Source organism: Falco rusticolus, chromosome 6 (genome assembly GCF_015220075.1).
Source record: "Falco rusticolus isolate bFalRus1 chromosome 6, bFalRus1.pri, whole genome shotgun sequence".
NCBI lineage: Eukaryota > Metazoa > Chordata > Aves > Falconiformes > Falconidae > Falco > Falco rusticolus.
This window is the reverse complement of record NC_051192.1, coordinates 13,300,272-13,321,229: the sequence shown is the minus strand read 5'-3', so window position 1 is coordinate 13,321,229 and position 20,958 is coordinate 13,300,272. Positions and strand designations below refer to the sequence as shown.

General features: G+C 38.6%; 1 protein-coding gene across 2 annotated transcripts in view; it reads left to right on the top strand.

Moving 5' to 3' along the window:
• Window positions 1-20,958, top strand: part of LOC119150078 (CD2 associated protein) — an 89,587-nt gene that overhangs the window by 55,199 nt on the left and 13,430 nt on the right. For both annotated transcript variants that reach the window (XR_005104931.1, XM_037392256.1), the window contains exons 6-12: window positions 1,303-1,487; window positions 5,135-5,243; window positions 9,325-9,416; window positions 11,705-11,809; window positions 14,251-14,287; window positions 14,562-14,624; window positions 17,991-18,150. Coding sequence is in view for 1 of the 2 variants with exons in the window: in XM_037392256.1 (XP_037248153.1) it covers window positions 1,303-1,487; window positions 5,135-5,243; window positions 9,325-9,416; window positions 11,705-11,809; window positions 14,251-14,287; window positions 14,562-14,624; window positions 17,991-18,150 (751 nt within the window). In the remaining variant the exon portion in view is untranslated. The remainder of the gene's footprint in view (window positions 1-1,302; window positions 1,488-5,134; window positions 5,244-9,324; window positions 9,417-11,704; window positions 11,810-14,250; window positions 14,288-14,561; window positions 14,625-17,990; window positions 18,151-20,958) is intronic.

The following is a 20,958-nucleotide window of genomic DNA, read 5'->3' as shown; positions in this document are numbered from 1 at the left end:
GAATCTTAAATACTTGTGTGCTGGTTTTGACTGGGTAGTTACTTTTCTTCACAGTAGCTAGTATGTGGGGGTATGTTTTGGATTTATGCTGAAAACAGTGTTGATAGCACATGGATGTTTTCATTATTGCTGAGGAGTGCTGGCACAGAGTCAGGGCCTTTTCTGCTCCTCACCCCACCAGCGCAGCGAGAAGGCTGGGGGGGGGGGGGGGCAGAAGAAGTTGGGAGGGGACATAGACAGGACAGGTGACCCCAACTGACCCAAGGGGTATTCCAGACCATATGACGTTATGCTCAGCATATAAAGCTGGGGGAAGGAGAAGGAAGGGGGGGACATTCAGAGTGATGGCGTTTGTCTTCCCAAGTCACCATTACACGGGATGGAGCCCTGCTGTCCTGGGGATGGCTGAGCACCTGCCTGCCCATGGGAAGTGGTGAATGAATTCCTTGGTTTGCTTTGCTTGTGTGCGCGGCTTTTCCTTTCCCTATTAAACTGTTTTTATCTCAATCCATGAGTTTTCTCACTTACCCTTCAGATTCTCTCTGCCATCCCACTGCGGGGGAGTGAGTAAGTGGCTGCGTGGGGCTTAGTTGCTGGCTGGGGTTAAGCCATGACAGCTTGTGTTAACTACCAGTGATTAATCTCAGAAGGCTATATACAGTTTTAGTGTGTAACTCATTTAAATTGGGTTTTAAGCGTTGTTAGGTTAAAAAGCTATTTAAATAAATTTGCAAACTCTTTTCAGGTACTTTTGATAGTGCATTTTGAGCAATAGAAAAATTTCACTTTGCTTTGAAAGACATGAGTCTACCACTGAAACATGCAGTTTTTTCCTGTGGCTGTTGAAACATGGTAGGATTCATTATGGACCTTTATTGATTATCGCTTTCAGCAGCTATAGCTGTGGAAATGACAAGCTTTTAAATGTTGGACTGAAACCACATCTTCGGAGAATGTGTAAGCAATGTTTTATAAAACTAATGGAAAACATTGATGTTAACAGACTGTGGAGCCTGAGTGATAATGGAAATAGCCAGAAATACTAGTGGTCTAATGACTTAGTTGCTAGAGCATTCAGTACAATACTGGTATAATTTCAAATGGTCTTGTGTTAAATATACAACTAGAACAAATGTGAGGCATTACAGCTACAATAATATTCCTGGAAAAGATGTTTAGCAAGAGCAGTGCACATAACAGGTTTGCTTCCACTTTTTTCCCCAGAAGAGCAAATAACTTCAGAGATGAAAACAACTTTTTCTTTTTTTTTGTCTTACCCACCCTCCCCACCCCCACTTTCAGAGTCTGTTTTCAGTGGTTCTACCTCACCTGTGGCCTCTCCAGGAAATGGGAGTGAACCTGGATCTGGACCAGCACAGCCAAAGAAAATCCGAGGTATTGGGTTTGGAGATATCTTTAAAGAAGGCTCAGTGAAACTTAAGACAAGATTGTCCAGTAATGAATCAGAAGATAAAAAGCAAGATAAGGTTTGTAGTGGTTCATATTGTTGGTTTTGGGTTTCCTGTAAAAATAATTTAGAAGACATGGAATCTGAAGACGTAGTACCTTACAGATGCTGAATACACTGACCATTTTAAAATTTGTCAGTATTGTTCCATAATGAGATCATAATAATCTCATAAGGTTCTTGCCTATAAAACAAGACAACCCCCCTCAGAATTCTTTCATAGTACGTTATATCTGCCATTGATTCCAAAAGGTCTATTCAAATGTCTTGGTATTTAAAACATGAGCGAAAACCAAGCTGATATAAAAATTGTTTCAAAGCTGTGTGGTGTAAGACATAACTTCTCGAACACATCTGTAATATGAGGCCTTTTGTAGTTCTCTTTGTAACAGACTTTGTATATAGTCTGGACAAGACTGTTAAGTGTTCCTGTACAAGTTAAACCTGGCCTTTAAAACATGGAATATTTGGGGGTTTCTTTAGGTTTTGGCTTGTTTTTTTCCCCCCAAGTTTTGGTAGATGTTGAGATTGCTCTTTTAGGTGTCAGCTGTCACTACCAATGTAAACATCCTTCAGTGTATGCTATCAAGCTTTTGGTTTTGTTGATATCTTCGGTTAAAGAGCTACATAAAATGCTGATTGTGTAAGCCTGAAAAATACTTTTCTACAATTTTGCATCCTCTTTCATGTTGGTGGTGTCCCCCCCTACTTTTTTTTTTTTTTTTTTTTTTTTTTGAGTGGGAAAGGAGCACTTTTATTCTCTGTATCAGACTTAAAGCTTTAGGAGAGAGCAGGCAATGTAATGGTAGTGGAACTGCTTTAGAATTGCACCTAAGAGCACTTTGCACCTAAGAGCACTTTTACCTCTTCGAAGCACAACAGTGATGCTCCGTTCTTTATCTTGACTTTATACATTGTTTACACCAAAAGCTTATATATGGATTTTCAGCTTTTGATAAATTTAAAACGGCTAAGATAGCCAGTGTTTCAGTTTTTACTCTGGTGACAATTCAAGAAAGCTTTTAAAACCTTTGTCCAATTTCAATTTTTTGTCTTGTCAGTTATGGTCATTAATGCTGTTTTGCTGACTGATTTGCCTTTCTCTTCTGCCATGGGAATAATTGTAATGGTGTAGGGCAAAAGGTGGGGTGAGTCCCTGAGAAAGAGGGTAGGGACAGAGACTTCCTTGAATGTGTTTCTTCTCAGTAGCAGTGCTAAGAGCAGTGATCATCCACCTGTAGACATGGTACGTGTCCTCTTTGTTTCTGGTCCAGTCAAAACATCGGATGATTCAGAAGACAAAAGCTGTAAGTTTGTTGCCTTCTGTTTAAGGCTTGGGGAATGTTATCTGCTGAGGAGGATGTTGTTCAGCTTGGGAAAGAGAAGGCTCTGGGGACACCTAAATGTGTCATTTTGGTGTATAGATGGAGACAGACTTTTTACTGAGGTCTGTAGTGACAGGACAAAGGGCAGCAGTTTTAAACTGAAAAGGGCAGAATTAGATTGGACATAAGGTGATGTCCAATCTAATGGTGGTGTTGGAGGTGAGACACTGGAGTGGGTTGCCCAGAGAAGTTGTGGATGTCCCATTGTTGGAAATGTTCAAGGTCAGGTTGGATGGTGGCTTTGTGCAACCTGGTTTTAGTGAAAGATGTCACTGCCCATGGCAAAGGTGTCAGACTGAGTGGTCTTTGAAGGTCCCTTCTGACCCAAGCCATTCTGTGATTCTGTGAAGGCACATTGATTTTCCTTGGTTGTCACCAGGCTTTGTCCCTTGACGTAGGAGTTTGTGGGATCATTGCATCTTCATGTGAACGTTGATAGACTAGAGTTTCAGGCCTTAGCTTTTAATTTGCTGTCTTGTCATGAGATTGATTGCTCAAAAGCATGTTTCCCTACTTTCTACGTTGTAACTTGGGAGTATAAAGAGCCTATCTAAAATATGTTCAATCAAGTCTACTCAGATGTTTTTGAATTGTGTTGTTTGCCTGTCTATAAACACTAAAATATGTTGGTGCTCTGTTTTGTTGGTTGGGTTGTCTGGAAAATTGTTGTTGGCTGTTTCTCAGGAAGAAGGGAAATGAAGTGAGAAAATAGTTCTGCATAGCTTAAAGGCAATGAAATAAACAGTTGAGTTCAGCACTTAACGTTCCACTTGTGCTTGTTGCCAGTCATCCCAAAGGTGGACAGATTTGCAGAACAATGTGGAGAGCCCTAGGGAGATAATTTTCTTGAAGGTCTTGTGAAAATGGGTGGCTTCTTTGGATTTGTGCTCAACTCACTTTGGAGTTAGATGGAGGGATGCTGGAAGGCCATTCTCAGTCTTTAAGCCAGTAAGGAAAGAAGTTGTCATCAGGAAACTCTAGAATAGAGGGGACTTTTTTTCTGTTGGGGAATTCCGAGACTGTGCAGCACAGGAAGGCTGAGCACTGATGTCTCTGAAGTGCTTAAGACTATATATGTTCCTTCAGGAGATAGTTTCAGCTGGTCCTAGTATCCTGTCTGGGCTCAGGCTATTTATAGCCCTCCTGCCTAAACTTCCTTTCATACTTCTAATTGCATCTTCTTTTGGAAGGGGGAAATGTAGAGAACTATTTCCATGTTGGACTTGTTTAATCTCATAGGTGGGTTATTTTAGTGCATCCTTCATATATTATTCTGGAGTGAGTTAAATTGCATATGTACTTCAGGAACATCCCAAGTGTGGCTTTATGGTATGTCAGAGGTACCAAACACCAGCCCACAGGCATCATCTGCTTTTAGGGAGAGTAAATCTAGTTTCTTTGACGTAAGAAGCCTGCAAAGTTTAACTGTAAATGAAAATGAACAGAGTAACTAAAGGCAATGGGATTTTTCATGTCAGTAACTCTGTTAGGGCTGTTCAGGTAAGTACTGACTGTAAGTTCATGTTTTATAGCTCACCTCTGAAGAAGTGAATGCAGCTGAAGCTGTCTGAATCTTCCTGACAGCTCAGTAAATCTCCTCTGTGTGTGTGGGGGGGCTAATAATACTGGAACAATTATTTTGGTTAGATGTTAACTCTGAAATTTGTTACTAGTTGCAATGCCTCTGTGGTTGGTTTGTTTTTTGTTTTTTTTTGGTTCAGGATATATCTCTAGTGACACTTACCTGTTCTGTTCTTTACGAATTTTTAAGAGTGGAGGGAAGCTTTGACAAGTTTCCATGTGCTCTTACGTTTGTCTGAACAGTTAAAACCTGAATGCCTCTTCAGCTGAGGTGGTGTATGGCTACTGCATATTCCTGCTTTATTCCAGTGCTAAGTGTGGTCAGAGAGTTACTTTCAGCAGAGCTGTTCGGTAACTGCTGCAGTTCTGCACTGGAGGAGGCAGTTTTCAGGATAATGGAAGAGAACGCTTGAAACTGCTGAAACAAGATTATAAAAGTATGTCTGGTGATGTCCTGAGATTTGCTTCCAGTTTGAGAGCTGTGCTCTGTCTTTATTCAGTAGACAAAATTCTAATTGCAGTGGCTGTAATATAAATAGCTACAGGATTTGAAGTATTTAATGGAAAAGCTCATTGAATCTCTTGGTTGTGGTCATTTGCATCATCTCAGCTAATAAAAACCTGAGTATGTTTCGTAGCGTAATAAAAAATAAAACTTATAAAGAATTTTTGTCAACAAAATTCTTTTTTGTTCATATAGCCATTACCTAACTGTCCCCCTGGAACAAAGCTAATTCATTTTCCCAGTACAACAAAACCTGAAAACTCATCAGAAGTAATAAAATCAGAAGGAGAAAATAAACCAAAAGGTAAGGATGATGAAATTTACATCTATTACTTGGTAGGCCTCCCTAGATAAGTACTTGGTTGTCTAATTTTTTTTGTGTGAAAATCTTAAACTTCTGTGTATACTGGCTTTTTCTGTAGTGTTGTGTACCTTTGAGGAGTTAGGCAAATGCGAAAGAGTCTAAAGGAGTTTTTGCTTGCGTTTCTGTGGCAAATGAGTCAAAAACGTTTGTAGCATTTTTTCCCAGAACAAAATAAGGCTGGGGTATGAAGTTTTATTGCAGCAGTCCCTTTACATTAATTTCCTACGTGCTCAAACTGACTGACGTTCTGCCTAGCTTTTGGTGTTCAGATGGGATAGTGGATATCTATTGCAATGGAACAGTTCCCGTACTTCATTTCTGAGTGGCTAGCATGTTGTCATAACTGTGTGCAAAGTTTCTTGCCTCGAAGTTGGTGCTTATGTTTTGTTGAAGTCTGTTCCCTAGATAATCCAGTTACATTGTGATTCTGTTTATAACAGCTTTTTTGTTTTTCTTTTTTTATTATCTCTTCAGAATTTCTGACTTCATTTAACTACCAAATTGCATAGTTTTATCTAGAGAGATATTTTTAACCAACCCAAGACATCTTGTGAGAGTGCCAACTCCATATAAAAAATTAACTTCAATTACGTGATATGTGGACGGCTCACTCTACCTGGTTCCAGAGCAGATGTTTTTTCTACTTCTCTATTGTAATTTCAAGTATATTTTTGTTTTATGTGGAAAAACCTTCTTTTGGTGTAAGTGGGTTTTATATGGAATGCATAATTTGCAGAAATAAGAATACTGCAGCAAACAACTGACTTCTTGTGTGTGTTCAGGAACTGTGTAATCTAGCACAACAGGGCACTTGAAGTGGCAGGTTTGTTAGTCAGAGCCCTAATTATATATATATATATATATATATATATATATATGGCTTTCATGCCATTTGAGTAGTATTTTGGCTTTGTTGAATTCAGTAGCTGTAAATAGCGTGAACGTGTACAGACAGCGGATTACTGTCATGAGGTATTTGATGTTATGGCTTGAGAGCAGTTAATACTTGAGTTTTGTTATTGCAAAGCATGTATCAAAAGTTTGTGTACAATGCTTTCAGTGGAAGCTGATGCTTACTTTCAACTTTAAAATCTTTACGGAACATCAAAATTGGGATCACCTTTCGATCTTGTTAAACCATTCCAGTGCTATTTCTGTAAGAGCCAGCAAGATAATGTGCAGCTCTGAGTATTGTGAAATTTCACTTGCCTGGAACTTTGCATAAAAATTAACTCGACTCTGCCTAAAAAAATCTGAACATTTGGTACTGAATAATGAATTAAATATTTAGCTCTTTTTATAATTTCAGGTGCATCTCATGCTAAAAGCATAGAAATTGGACTAATCTAGTAGCTATGCTGAGACTCAGCTCCCCAGAGAAATGAATACATCAGAAAGGAACTGAAATATGCTAGTAATAGATGCTGTGGGAGGACATCAGTGCATAATACCTATAGAGACAAATTAAACATCTTACAACTTTTGGAAGAAAACTTGGGTTTGTTCCTTAGTGTTTTTATTTTAATATAGACAGTATTATAGTTTATGTATATCCTCCTCAATTTTGAGAGAGGAAGTTTAAAATAAACTGTGTTCAATACCTTAGCAAATAAACAGAGATCCCTAAAATGTTTAGACTAGTGTGGCTTAGTTTTTGGTGTGGCTCTGCTATTTCTGGGAAGTTTGTTTTGGACTCTGGTGCAAGTATGTAAAAATATTTTGTTTAAAAAATAAAATAAATACAGTTTGACCCCTCTTTCCCCCCTCATTATGTTAGAATACAACATCCATGTTTCCTGCTACTGTATTGTTGATCCCAAGTTAAATTTTAAACTACGAAGGATAGGTTGGATGGGGCTTTCAGCAGCCTGGTCTAGTGGAAGGTGTCCCTGCCCATGGCAGGGCGTTGGACCTACATGAAATTTAAGGTCCCTTCCAGCCCAAACCATTCTGTGATTCTATACCTTTTTATTAAAAATATTTGCTGAAGTTCAGATCGACTGTTTTACAAACACCATCTTAGACATAGAAATTCTGGAAAGTTAAACTGGGCATTTTTTTCATCTTAACTACTGGCAGAATATCAGGCTTACAAAAAAAAATGCCAGAATGGCAAATAGTACATACGCTTAATGTACGTGGCTGTGTTTCTCGGGTGGTGCTGATTGCTGGGGTTCACAGCCTGGCATATATGGGGACATTGGCAGTCTGCAGTGCTCCCTGTTTCCAGCTTTCCTGGCAGCTGGAGCAGAGCGAAAGGGCCACTTTCTGGCTCATGGTTTTCTTGCTGTTATGGAACTTGGTGTACGTGACGAGGGGAGAGGTGCTTAGAGGAGGAGAGGAGAGAAGATTAGGATTGTGTAGTGCCTGTGTGCTGGCTGAATCCCCAGGCAGTGAGAGGCAGTAAGGAAATGCATGTATTTTTGCAGAATCAGGATGTATAGAAATACATTACACTTCTGTTATACTTATTCATTACTAATGAATAAAATCCCTGAATTTGATAGATATTTGTAAGGTACCTGTAAATTTTTTTTAGTCTTTGTGGGGTTTTTTTTTTGTTTTCTTTCTTTTTTTTAACCTTGATTTAAACATTCATCTCTCTGACATGGTAGTTCTTATGTTTCTGTAATTCTTCACAAACACAATGTAGTCCATTTGTAGTTGAGCATTTTTGATCACTAGATAAGGCGGTAAAATAATGCAAGTTCTTGTACCTAGGATTACTCATGTGGTTACATAGATAAATGTATCTGTATAGAAATCCATATATATCCAACTCTTAAGCTTGGTGTACCTCTGCATTTTAACACAGTGGTTGTCACTGACCAAGGTAGATTTTTTTTTTAGTCTAAGAATGCAATTTGTGCATTTTTTAACTTAAGATTTGTATCTCGATTAAACAAAATACAAGAACAAAAAGATTTAACTGCAAATCATTTGTTTTCTTACCATCCAGCAAAACCTGCAGAAGGTCCTGATGGTGGCTTAATGTTGTGCTGCTGCCTAACAGGGTTGATGCAGCTGCTTACCTTTGTGTGTTGTCAGTGCCAAATACCTGATGGGTTGTGGCAGCACATCAGAGTCCTTTTGTTTGCTTCCTTAATTTGTCAGATAAAGAAATCCAGTCTCTCTATTTGCCAAGTTGTTTTACATGTGCTGGGGTTAAAAAAGGTGCAAAAACTGCTTTGCAATCAAGACTTCTATAATAATGTGTTTTGGCCTTTCTCCTGTTGTTTTTGTTCTAGTGTGGGAAAGGAAAACAAATCCCCTCCTGCTTTTTCACCTGGAATTATCACAAATTTAAATGGATTAGTTATTGAACTGTACCAAATGGAAAGAAAGAAATTATTCTTTCTACTTTTGCAGAAGAGGCTGTGACTGAGTTGATCGCTCAGATGAGGTCTGGTTTCAGGTGCTTAGCCAAGAATTCCTTTGCTTCAGTGACTTGGTTTTACTGGAGAATTTCAGCAAATGTGCTGCTTGAGTATTTGAAGTTTCTGTAATTGTATGTGTTGATAAAGGATGGCACCTTGAAATGATTGCATGAATTTAATTAGGATTAAAAATTTGAAATTTAGGTTATTTTTAAGAAAATACCTTATAAACTCAGTAAAAAGCTTGAAACCTTTTTTGCCTGAAGTAGCTCAAACCTGAATACATAATGCTATGGGGAGGGTTAGGCTGTTACAATTTTGAGTAGGTTCCTCATGTGCCTCTGAAGTCAGAGTACTTGAATTAAGTTGCAGTTGTGGAAAAAATATTTTGGAACTTAAACTACTGACTTAACAAAGACTTACCTCCATAGTTATGTAAATACATAATCATATTTTTCTTGTGATCAGAATGACATATTGAACATCTGTAGACCAGCCATATGAGACTGCTTTAGAAGGGAAGTATGATTGTCATGGTAATTTCCAAGATCTCCTTTCACATGGTGTTAAGTGACCTGGTACTATGTGAGTGAGTTACTACCAATGGTTTGGAAGTTTAATTTAATTGCGCTGCTTTGTTTCAGCCAAGGAATATTGCAGGACAATATTTTCCTATGAAGGCTCAAATGATGAACTCAGCTTTAAAGAAGGCGAGATCATTCAAATAATCAGTAAGGTAAGATATTTCATCTGCTTTAACCATTTGTCTAGCTTTTGTGGATTTTTTTACAGGTAGGTAATGGTATAAAATGTGAAAGCAGGAGAGTCTGTTGCAGTAGGTGTTCTTGTAGGCTAATTTGTGTCATGTGAGAGTCAACTTTCTGTCTGCACTGGGTGGAGATACAGATGTCCTTAAAGATCATTCCAAGGTGGGAAGTTATCTTGGATTCCTCAAAGTCTAGTTAAATCAGTATACGCCTAGTACCAGCTCCTTTTTCAGTGAGGAAATTGGAAAAGCTTTGCAAATAGCCCTTTTATCTTCAGAACTTGTACTTTTTCCTCTGGTGGTATATCAGGCTGACCTAGAGGTGGTGGTTGGAAAGTGTTATTGTGTCAAAAGGTAATAAATTAATATCTGTACTTACTGATTTTGGTCTAGGTATTATGAAAAAAAACAACCCTGAGCAACTGTTTTCAGTAGGAAAATGAAGTCCAGGTGTTAGAAGTACTTGGTATTTCAAAGTAACCGTACAGAAGCTAATGATACTGTCTGGCTATTTAGAGAGACATGATGATTTAGTTGAATGTTCTTACTTGTGTTAAATATTGAAAACACCTCTTTGAAACGTTATCTTGTTGCAGAGATGGTTGTAAACAAGAAATGAACCTACTCATATTTAACTTCCCTGCAGTACTGGCCTGTTAGGTTATATACTGCTCTATTAAGGAATAACAACTTGCCTAAAAAGGTGGAATGTTTCTTTTTTTGTTTGTTTTCAGCTTTTGCACAGTTGCAGAAGAAAAGTAACACTATTTCTTTAGGAGTATTTTAAGTTTATGGAAAAGATGGCCATTTTTCTTAACAAGAGAATTGATATTGTCAGTAGTATTGACTGTAATTACAATGGAAAAGAGTAGCTATGGAAGCCACTTTTAAAAATGTGACAGCCCTTGCCCTGTCTTCACTGAATGTCTTGTCTCTCTGTCCTTTTTAAACCTATTTACTGAAAGCATAAGCTGCTCCAGACTGGAGCCAGAAGGGTTATCCGGAGCAGAGCTCTCCCTCAAAACCATCCTCTGAAGTCTGGGTATATTGATGTAACTTCCAGGTGGCTGCCTCAGTCCGGGTTTTTGATCTTGCCAAGAGTTAAGCTATTTTTCTTTACCATGCACACTTTGTGTAAAGCCTGTCCCCCGTGGCTGTTTCTTTTCTGTTTATGTACATATGATCATTGTCCATGGAGTTGTCTCTGACTTTCTAATATACCTCAGCACTGGTTAAGTGAAGTTTAGCAATAGATGCCTTATCTCTTCCACCATCGCACACTGTTCAGATCTTGGACTCTGTAGTACTTATCTAAAAGGGTAGTGGAGGGAGAAATGAAAGAAAACTTCAGCAAACTTTTACTTTCAGCACTAATCACCTATTCAGGTCTTTTTCTTGCTGATTCCTCCTTTAGTTAAGGGGAGGGGGGATTTCTTTTTAATATTATTTCATTTTACATTTTATTTTTACCCTACTCCTTTATCTGTTCAGTGTCTCAGCTATAGTAAGTGCTGAATTGTCCTTGTGTCTTGAACTTTGGGGTGAACTACTTGGTGCTTCTAATAGTGGCACATATCAGCAGTAATCCTCTTGGTTTTGTGTGCAGGAGTGACATCTGCAGTACTTTGGATCAGAGGCACAGAAGAAAGCTGTTATTTATGCTGCTGAAATATTCAAATAATGTCATACTTCTGTTACGGGCAAACTAAGGCCTCGATCCAGTAAGATCATGTAATGGATTTCTGTGCCACTGAATTAATTCTCCTTTTTTTTTTTTTTATTTTTTTATGTCTTAATGTGGTTATTTTTTCCCTCAGTAGGTTATATCCTCTTGCTTCTTCACCCTTTTCAGACCAATGGACCTGATCAATCACATCAGAATCACTTTTATTCAGTAGAATTGTGTGTTACTCCAGTGACACTTTAAATGTTTACTGAAGAAGTTGCCAGTCAAGGCAGTTGAGAACATTGAATATTGTACATTGGGTCATAAGGTGATCTTATCCTTATACCCTTATCTTATATATGATGTAGTATCATTTCATCCTCCTTTTTAAAAAATAGAGTGACCAAACCTGATCTGATCTGTAGCTGTTTCCTCTTGCTAATGTGGCCAAAAGTATTCCTCTCGTAAATGTGATATTTCAGACAAACAATTATTTTATATTGTGGGTAAAAGCAAAAATGTTGTTCCTGTAACTGTATCTGTTTTGGGGAAGAAGTAAATATTGATTGAAATGTCCTGTTGTTTGTTTTAGGACACTAGAGAACCAGGCTGGTGGAAAGGAGAACTAAATGGTAAAGAAGGAGTCTTCCCAGATAATTTTGCTGTTCAAATACAAGAGTCTGATAAAGACTTCCCTGTAAGTTCTTACATGTATCATTTATTATCCCAGAAATTATTGATGGAAATGCAAAGAATAAAAGACTTCAGAGCACGTTATGCTGCTTAAAATATTATTACAATTTTGGCAATATTTATCTTGAATTAGCTATATCAAAGAAGAAAGATTTAAAGGTTAATGTTTGTTTTAAAATTTCTCAAATATTTATCTGAGGCATACTTTTTGAGATAACTGTAATTAATGAGGATGGTTAGGCCATATAGAAATGGTTCTGATAATATAGTGTGATGCGTTACTGATTACTGAGTTAAGCTCTTACTATTTTGAAAGCAGATAAGCAGTCGGTCTCTTCCATCTGTAGTAGCAAAATGCTGAATGACCCCTGTGGAACCCACTGGGAATTTTCCACGTTGAGACTTGCCAGTAGGTTGCGGTGTGTGAAGGATAATCTTTGGATGGGATCTAGAAATATTTTTTTCACCATCTTACGTGCTAACTTGTAAAAATTTGTGTTTTCATGCGGTACTCTTTGGTCCTGTAGTTTTTGTTCTTATTCTATATATTTTTATTGACATTTGTATGGTGTTTTGGTTCGGACAAGTTTGTGCGGCAAAGATGGTTGTGTTAATTGACAGATGTATGTCATCCCCAGATGGGATGGATTCAGCTCCAGATCGGGACATCTAAATGCTGAAGCCTATATCTCAGCAGAACAGCATTTGAGTTTCATAGTAATTTAGTGCTGTTTGGTCTGGAATTGGAGACATTCACAGAGGAACAGAGGATTGCTAGATAAAACCTGATAGATAGTTACTGCCTTAGCATTTAACCTGAGTTACTTAATATACACAGGAAGTGTAGTTACTCCAAGTCAGTGCTTTCTTTTCAAATTGATTCTCAGCTTTGGAAGGGTGGCATAAATGCTATAAATACAGCTCACTTGATTTCAGGGGTGGGTGGGTAGTATCACAGTTTCACAATACAGAATTGCTCCCTTGAGAGAGGGAAGGAAGAAAATTATTCTTTTACCATAGACAATGTTTCCTGTAGACAGACCTTGCTTTGATCCTTTATTCTGCTCTGTGTAGTATGTCTTGATACGGGGATTCATCTTCCACTGAGCAGCTTTGTAGTTCAAGGCATTGAATAGCTGATTGTTGTGATCAGCTATTTGATATCAACTTAATAAAAAACATAGACTGGAACTACATAACAGCAAGTTGATGCTGAACTCTGTGATATTTTTATATATACATAGGTAGCAGTGCTGCACAGCTGGATGATGTGTTTTCTTTTTTGGGAAAGAAAGAAAATCCAGTGTTGTTACTTCAGTTCACTAACTTTTGTATTCTCTGAAACTAGAGAAAGAAATTTGATATGGATTTTCATGTTTGCTTAATTGCATTTCACTTGTTGGAATAGAATCTTTGTGCCTTAAGAGCTTATTCAATAGCAGTAGAGGCACAGAAGGGAAATCCATCCATAGCAACTCTTTCAAAAATACCCACTGCAATGTACTTTTGGAGGGTCTATATTACACTGATCCCATATGGTTTCAGCAGTGTTTGTATAAAGAACAGGTGTTTTTATAGGTTTTTGTGATCGTTTTATCAGTGAGTCTTGTTCTTACTGCAACCAGAGACACCAGTATTTTTAGGATTTGGAGTCCGAGGCTTGAGATGTCTGGCTTGAGAGGTGCCATAGCTCCTTCAACAGGAGAGAGTTTCAAATTCAGTTTTACCAGTTTAAGGAAAGTGATGAGTGACTATGTTTTAAAATAGAGTTATTTTCAGTGTACAGACTTTGGCACTGTAATACTTGGTGATTTTTTTAATGACTAGAGTAGTTTGTCTACCTTTCCCACTTAAATATGCATGATAAGGGAGCTCAAAACAATGTTTTTCATGTAACTGCAGTGTTTGTTGCAAACACTGCTTATTTTTTCTTACATTATTGTAATTTAAAAGTCCATTAATTTAAATAGTTCCTCTGATACTTAATCTAGAATCTTTTTATTTTTTAATGAAAGCGATGATTTTTGGTTCAAAAATTTACCTGATTGCTCTTTTAAACTTGAATGGAAGTAAAATTAAGGTTTACATAGCGAAATTCAAATGGGTGCGATCAGAGCAATTCTTTAGACTGGAAAATATATAATTCTTAGTTTTTAGTTCTTTGTACCTCTGCTACTTATGCATGTTGCTGAATCATTGATCTGATTTAAAGAAACCAGCATTTTGTTCTTGGTTTTGCAGCTGGTTGTCTGGGAGATATCAGAGGAATTACTCCAGTTCTGTGTTTTCTGTCTGTGAATTGATTGCTTCTGTGTGAAATGCTTTAAATCGGCTAGTAAACAAGCTAGATGTTACAGTATGCAAAACAAAACACAAACAAGTCTGTCTTCAGTAGAGAAATTCTGTTTCTTTATTGTAACTTTTTTTTTTGGGTGCATTTTGCAGAAGCCAAAGAAACCTCCACCTCCAGTTAAAAGTACAGGTACGTAGTATGTGTCTGAGGAAATACAAAATGTTGGAAGCTGTGCATGACTTACTTTTTTTTTATTTTATTTTATTTTGCCACTGCTGCATATTTCCTGAAAATATTCAAAAACTTTGGAAACATTTTAGGGCTCAGGTGACTGTTTATAAATAGTATTACACTCCTTGCAAAGGAGAAAATACACACCAGTTTGTGTTTGTCATATTTTTAGATAGTGACTAAGATAATTAAAGCTCTTTGAGAAATATCTATGGTTTGTTTTCACATTCAGCTCCAAAGCCTGAGTTGCCAGCTGGAGAGAAGAAATTCCCTTCTTTGAGGCCTGAAGAAAAAGGTCAGACCAGTTTGCTTCATAATGAATTTCAGACCATGATCTTGTAAATCAGTTACAGTTTTTAGCTTGGCTGCTCTCTGTAGTGGGTACCTGCTTGGAAGGCATCATACAGATTCTCTTAATGCCATCTACTCAATTTGTCATCTCTGTGATCTTGTGGAAATGTCTTTAGAGCAATTAGAACAGCAACTATTCTTTTAAGAAATGTTTATTTCTTGTTACTTCATTACATTCTGGAAAATGTTTATTGCACTACAATAATAACATAGTTATTGAATTCATTTAAGGATATTAAATGATAGTGTCTGCAGTTTTGAATAGTAAGTTACTAGAAATGAAAATGGTTGCTGCTACTTCTGAATGTTTTGGCTGAAATCGGTCTCTGATTGGAAGTATTTTTGAAAGAAATAACGGAACAGTTACAGCACTCAGACAGATGTTATGGTCACAATGCTCAGAAACAGAGATTTCTTGTCTTGTTAATTCTTGCTATGTTTCGTATTTTCCAGTTTCACAGAGTTTGGAGATGTTTAGCACTTTATTCTTAAAATTTAAAGGACACCTTTTTTCAGAAAAAAAATAGCTACTATTATCACCCAAACATGTTTCTAAAAGGCTTCTTCTCATATTTGAAAAGTTTGCCAAGTCAAACTGTTTGATTGTGTTTAAAAGTCAGAAGCTTAAACAAACATGCTGGTTGGGTCTTAAAGAAGTAGTTCTGGTGTTACTGCAGTTTATCCATATTAGAAAAACATGCTGTGTGCTGTGAATAGTGAACTGGCTGACTATAGCTAGACAGCATTTTGACAAGTAAACCTGCTTGATGGTTTTCTTGGCTTCCTTGGGTAGATTTTATAACCCACATCTTAAACAAAGCATGTTCTCAGGTGTTTCATATGAAGGATAGTTGTTAAATTCAGCTGTTTCCTCTGCGTGTGAACAAAAAAGTTATTTTTATCTGTTGGAACAGTATCTTCAGGTGTGAATTGAGATCAGCTGTATGATTCTAGAAATTCTGGTCACTTGGCTCTTTGTAAGTTTAAGTTTGTTTAAACTGAAGTAAGTTCAATTTTACACTGCTTCTGTTTGTATGGGGTGCTAACCTTTGTGTCATTGAGTTTAGCTTTCATGGAGGAATATAGGAAAAAAGATAGTTACTGAGTGACATCGTCCAAAATGCTTAGAACATGAGAGCTTCTGAAAAATTAAGGTAGAGAACAGCCCCTTACTGTTGTACAGGAAATGGAGTAAGTGTCTTGTATTCAGTTGAAGGTCGTGTCTTAAAAGTTAGTTATTTAGATAGCAGTGGTGTTTTACTAGAAGAAATGCCTGCTTATCAGTGCCGTTTTACTTATGGAAAAATAACCATGTTGGTACTAGTGATTAATTAAGTATGAAATTGTACTCTAATTAGTTTAAAAAAAATAATTGAACAGCGCTAATCACAAGCTATCAAACCATGTAATTTTTTTATGCCTATTGGAAGAGTAATAAATCTGACTTTAATTGCAATAAAAAAAATTAAAACAATACTCCTGTAAGTATTTCTGTATTTATAGTGAAGGACACTTAGTGGTATCATGTAGAAATTTTTGTCCAGTGTAAATGCCTTCAGATTAGTATTTTTATTTCCATTACTAAAGTGCTCATTTTTAGCCAACGCTTATCTTTTCCATTGCAGAGCAAAATCCAAAAAAGAGGCATGCCATTTTGTCCAGCAGAATTGTTCAGTTTCTGTGCTCGTGGTGAATTTTGACCTTTGGTATTAACTTTTTCCACTTAGCTGTGGATGGTTTTTATATTCAGATTTTGAGTGGGAGTAATTGAAGAGAAACTGACAGATGATAATTCAGGAATACGATTTGATGACAGGATCTTTTCTGCCCTGTTTATGAACTCACTTTTTCTTAAAATAAAAGGCGTAATTCTCAACTTCTGTTCAGCATAGCTAAAATAAAGCTAATTGATCATCAGTTAATGCTAACTGCTATTGGGCATTTAAAATTTAAATCTTGCATAGAGATCGGTAGGCAGAAGTGGCTAGCGCTGGTAATGACAGGACAGTCAGCACCACCGTGTGGCAAAATCTTTCCAGTATTTCAGTACTCTTAACTTGTTAAACTCGGTACTGAGACTGGACGGGGATGCTAACCAGTTTAGGGTTTTGGTTCGTATCTCCTTCTAATGTTTAAACGTACCAAAAGAGGAAGAAAATTCCACCCTGGATAATGCGTTTTTGCAGAAGTATCTCTCTGCTCTGTTTACTTACTTGTATTCCAATGACAGTAAGTCAGTGTGTTCCCATTTTACAGTTGGAGGGCTGACACTCACGGGCTTCAGCACTTGTCCAAAGTCAGTCAGTCATAGACCTCACAGTTCAGGCTGTGATGAAGCTGAAGCAAATTTCCAACCCGACACCCAAATCCATAGTATATGTAAACGTTTTACATTAGACCAATACTTGGTTAAAAGCAAAGTCGTGCGAGGGGAAGATGGGGAGAATCAAAGCTGAAGGTCAGTCTCTCCATCCCAGTTTACTGATTTACTGCCTGGTAAGGGCAGTAATTGTAAAGGACCGTAACTTCTTACTATAACATAGCGATATTGTAAGTCCTCAGTACTTTATGCATGCCTGACTGAGCTGTAGCATAATTTTAAAAGGGAAAGTAGAAGGTATGCTCTGGATATCCTACAGGGTGTGATTAGGGAACATGCGTTGAGGACTATTCAACTAACATTTGTGAAGCAGCTTGAATTTGTCAGGGTCCCGTATGTTATATGTCAGCTCCTCTGGATGGTATTCAATTGGGACATGCAGCCATTGTACAATAAATTTAACTTTGTTTGATTTTCCCATACTTAATTTGTATCTCAAATATGCAGGAAGGTTGACTTTATCTAAAATAAATTCAGTTATTCAGATAGATATTAATTTTCCCCTTTTTTCCATAGCTAAATTATGTTGCTTTTGTGTATGGAAGAAGTCTAGTTACAAAGAATAAAACCTCCAAACCCTACCTTTTAAAGAGGAGATAGGTGAATCATGGAAAAGAAAAAAGCAGTAGCAATACAGGGAGATTCTTGGTTCTTAGCTGTCACTTGCCGTATAATAATATGAATCCATAATTTCTTGCTACTCTTTTGTGTCAGTAAAAAGACGTTTTGCTTACTTCAACATGTTTTTTGAGTTCAGGTAAGTAGTTTCTGTGTTTTGATAAGGTATCGCTTAAGACACTTGCATATCTGTTTTTCACTTTGATCTTCAAAGAAAGTATTTCTGACAGAAGTTGCTTTCTAATTGATTAGTGTTGTAAGAATTCTATACAACATGGGTTTTTAAAATGTTGTGGTGACTTATTTTGTCAGATGAAAAAGGAGCTTTGGATCAGAAGCCTTTGAAGCCACAAGCTCCTCAAGTACCACCCAAGAAGCCTATTCCTCCAAGCAAGACTAACAGCTTACTGAGAGCAGGACTTTTGCACCCAAAACGTCCCGATAAACCTGTTTTGCCATCATCTGTGTCCAAGTCAGTATAACCTAAATAATATACACAACTGTATTTTCTTTGGTTTGTTGATTGATCTTCCTTTATGGATGAGGTGGGAAGAAACGTATGTTTTTAGGGTTAAAAGGATGCAAGGATAAGTTTCGTCCTACACCTACCAGTGTCTTAGTTCTCAGAGTCTTTATCAATGTGAACACTAGAACTTTCTAGTCGTTTGAGATATTGAATCCTTCTCAGAGTAAGTATTAACAGCAGAACTAACCATGGAGCAGATGAAGTTACAAATCTGTGGGATGCTGTGCTTTAAGCCTGCCTGCCCCATAATGAAGAAGTTGTAGCTACAGTAGCAGTATGGTGTAAAAGAATCTATGGACATGGTACTTGAGAATTATTATGGTGTTGGAAAAAAACTGAAGATTTGGGCTGCATCAACGTTTGATGTTTCAGCATTTCTGTAGAGTAAGGTAGATGGAAAGGAAGGGTTTAGCACAGTTAGTACGTGTAGTAAAAGTACGCAGTGTTGCTCTCCTGGGGAAGAAAGCACTTGTTACAGAACTACATCCAGTCTCTGTATGCTGTCTGGAGTATTCTCAGTTGAGTTACTGGACAAACAGGGAGGGTAATAGCAAGTAATTCTCACTATTTCTTTTAGATCCACTTGAAAAAAAAATTTCTCATGAGTTTAAAAGAATTATTTATGGTGTTTCATTGAGACTAATTTTGCATCAATACAGTCACCCACACAGTTTCCCTTTCTGTCTTATCAAAGTATTTGCTAGATCCTTACCCAAAACTGTATATAAACTCCTGACGGGTAACTGTCCCTTTGGGATTTTTAGTTCACTTGAAAGAACCATGAGAAAGTAAGGTTGTGATGCACTTGGCCTTGTACCAATAAAGGAGCAGACAGCTGCTACATTAAAGAGCTTGCACCTTAAATACATGCAAAGATACAGGGTGGCAGCAAGCATTTGTTAAGGTTTATCATCTTTAGAGCAGGTCCTGTATAGCTGAACCAAAAGGAAGAATATCTAAAGGGAGAAAGCAGTGAGGAGGGGAGGGCAGTGGGGAAAGGGAGTGTGGATAAAGCACACACTTTGGATGGTTGACTCCAACAGGGATCGGCTGCCTCTGATCCCACCCTGCAGAGCCCTGGGAACATTGGACGCCTGAATGAAGAGTTAGACCATTGCCAGATTCTTCTGGTTAGGTTCTCAGTGTGCAGTTATGTTATAGAACTTCATATTTTGGAGACTTTCCCAAGTAAAGATTTTTTTTTTAAAAAAAAACACAAGTCATGTTCTCCTCAATTTTAACAAATAATTACAGCTATGGAGGGATACATATGTGTAGTTAAATAGATGTCTGTAGTAAACAGTGGTCCTTTAATAACTGAAGACTTTAATTCTTAGGGGTATTTAAATATATTTAAGTGTCTGAAAGTTTAACATTGCTTTAGGAAGATAAGGCTGCTATCTCTTTTCCTGCTACAGTAAAACGTCTAAATAAAGCATTTGGGAGGTGAGTTAATGACAGGGACACACTGAAACTGACAACTGCTCTGTTTTGTAGTATTTATATATGGCATATGCAGGATAACCAGGTGATCAGGCCCAGGCAGCATGGGGTTATGACAGGCAGGTCCTGCGTGACTGACCTTACCTCCTTCTGTAACAAGGTGACCCTCTTAGTGGATGAGGGAAAGGCTGTGGATGCTGTCTGCCTGGACCTTAGTAAAGCCTTTGACACTGTCTCCCACAGCATTGTCCTGGAGAAACTGGCTGCTCATGGCTTAGGCGTATGCTTTGCTGGGTAAAAAACTGGCTGGATGGCCAAGCCCAAGGAGTGGTGGTGGATGGAGTTCAATTCAGTTGGCAGCCGGTCACAGGCGGTGTTCCCCAGGGCTCAGCGCTGGGGCCAGTTCTGTTTAATATCTTTATCGATGACTTGGATGAGGGGATCGAGTGCACGCTCAGTCAGTTTGCAGATGACACTGAGTTGTTGGGGAGTGTTGACTCACTGTAGGGCAGGAGGCTCTGCAGAGGGTCTGGGCAGGCTGGACCGATGGGCCGAGGCCAATGGCACGAGGTTCTACCAGGCTCAGTGCCGGGTCCTGCCCCTGGGTCACAGCAACCCCAGGCAGCGCTACAGGCTGGGGGCAGGGGGCTGGGAAGGTGCCTGGTGGGAAAGGGCCTGGGGGTGCTGGTCAGCAGCCGGCTGGGCATGAGCCAGCTGTGTGCCCAGGTGGCCCAGGTGGCCATCAGCATCCTGGCTGGTATCCGAAAGAGTGTGGCCATCAGGAGCAGGGCAGTGCCCGTCCCCCTGCGCTGGGCACCGGTGAGGCCGCCCCTGGACCCCTGTGTTCAGCTTTGGGCCCCTCACTGCAGGGGGACGTGGAGGGGCTGGAGCGTGTCCAGAGCCGGGCAGGGGACTGGGGCAGGGGCTGGGGCACAGGGCTGATGAGGAGCGGCTGAGGGACCTGGGGGGGTTCAGCCTGGGGAAGAGGAGGCTCAGGGGGGACCTGATCGCTCTCTACAGCTGCCTGACAGGAGGCTGTAGGCAGGTGGGGGTTGGCCTCTTCTCGTAAGGTAGCAAGTAATAGAATGAGAGGAAATGTCCTCAAATTGCACCAGGGGAGGTTTAGTTTGAATGTTAGTAAAAATGTTTTCACCGACACTGTTTTGAAGCACTGGACCAGGCTGCCCAGGAAGGTGGTTGAGTCACCATCGCTGGAGGTAGTAGATGTGGGACTTGAGGACATGGTTTACTGGAATTGGCAGTGTTAGGTTAATGGTTGGGCTGAATGACCTTAAAGTTCTCTTAGATGAT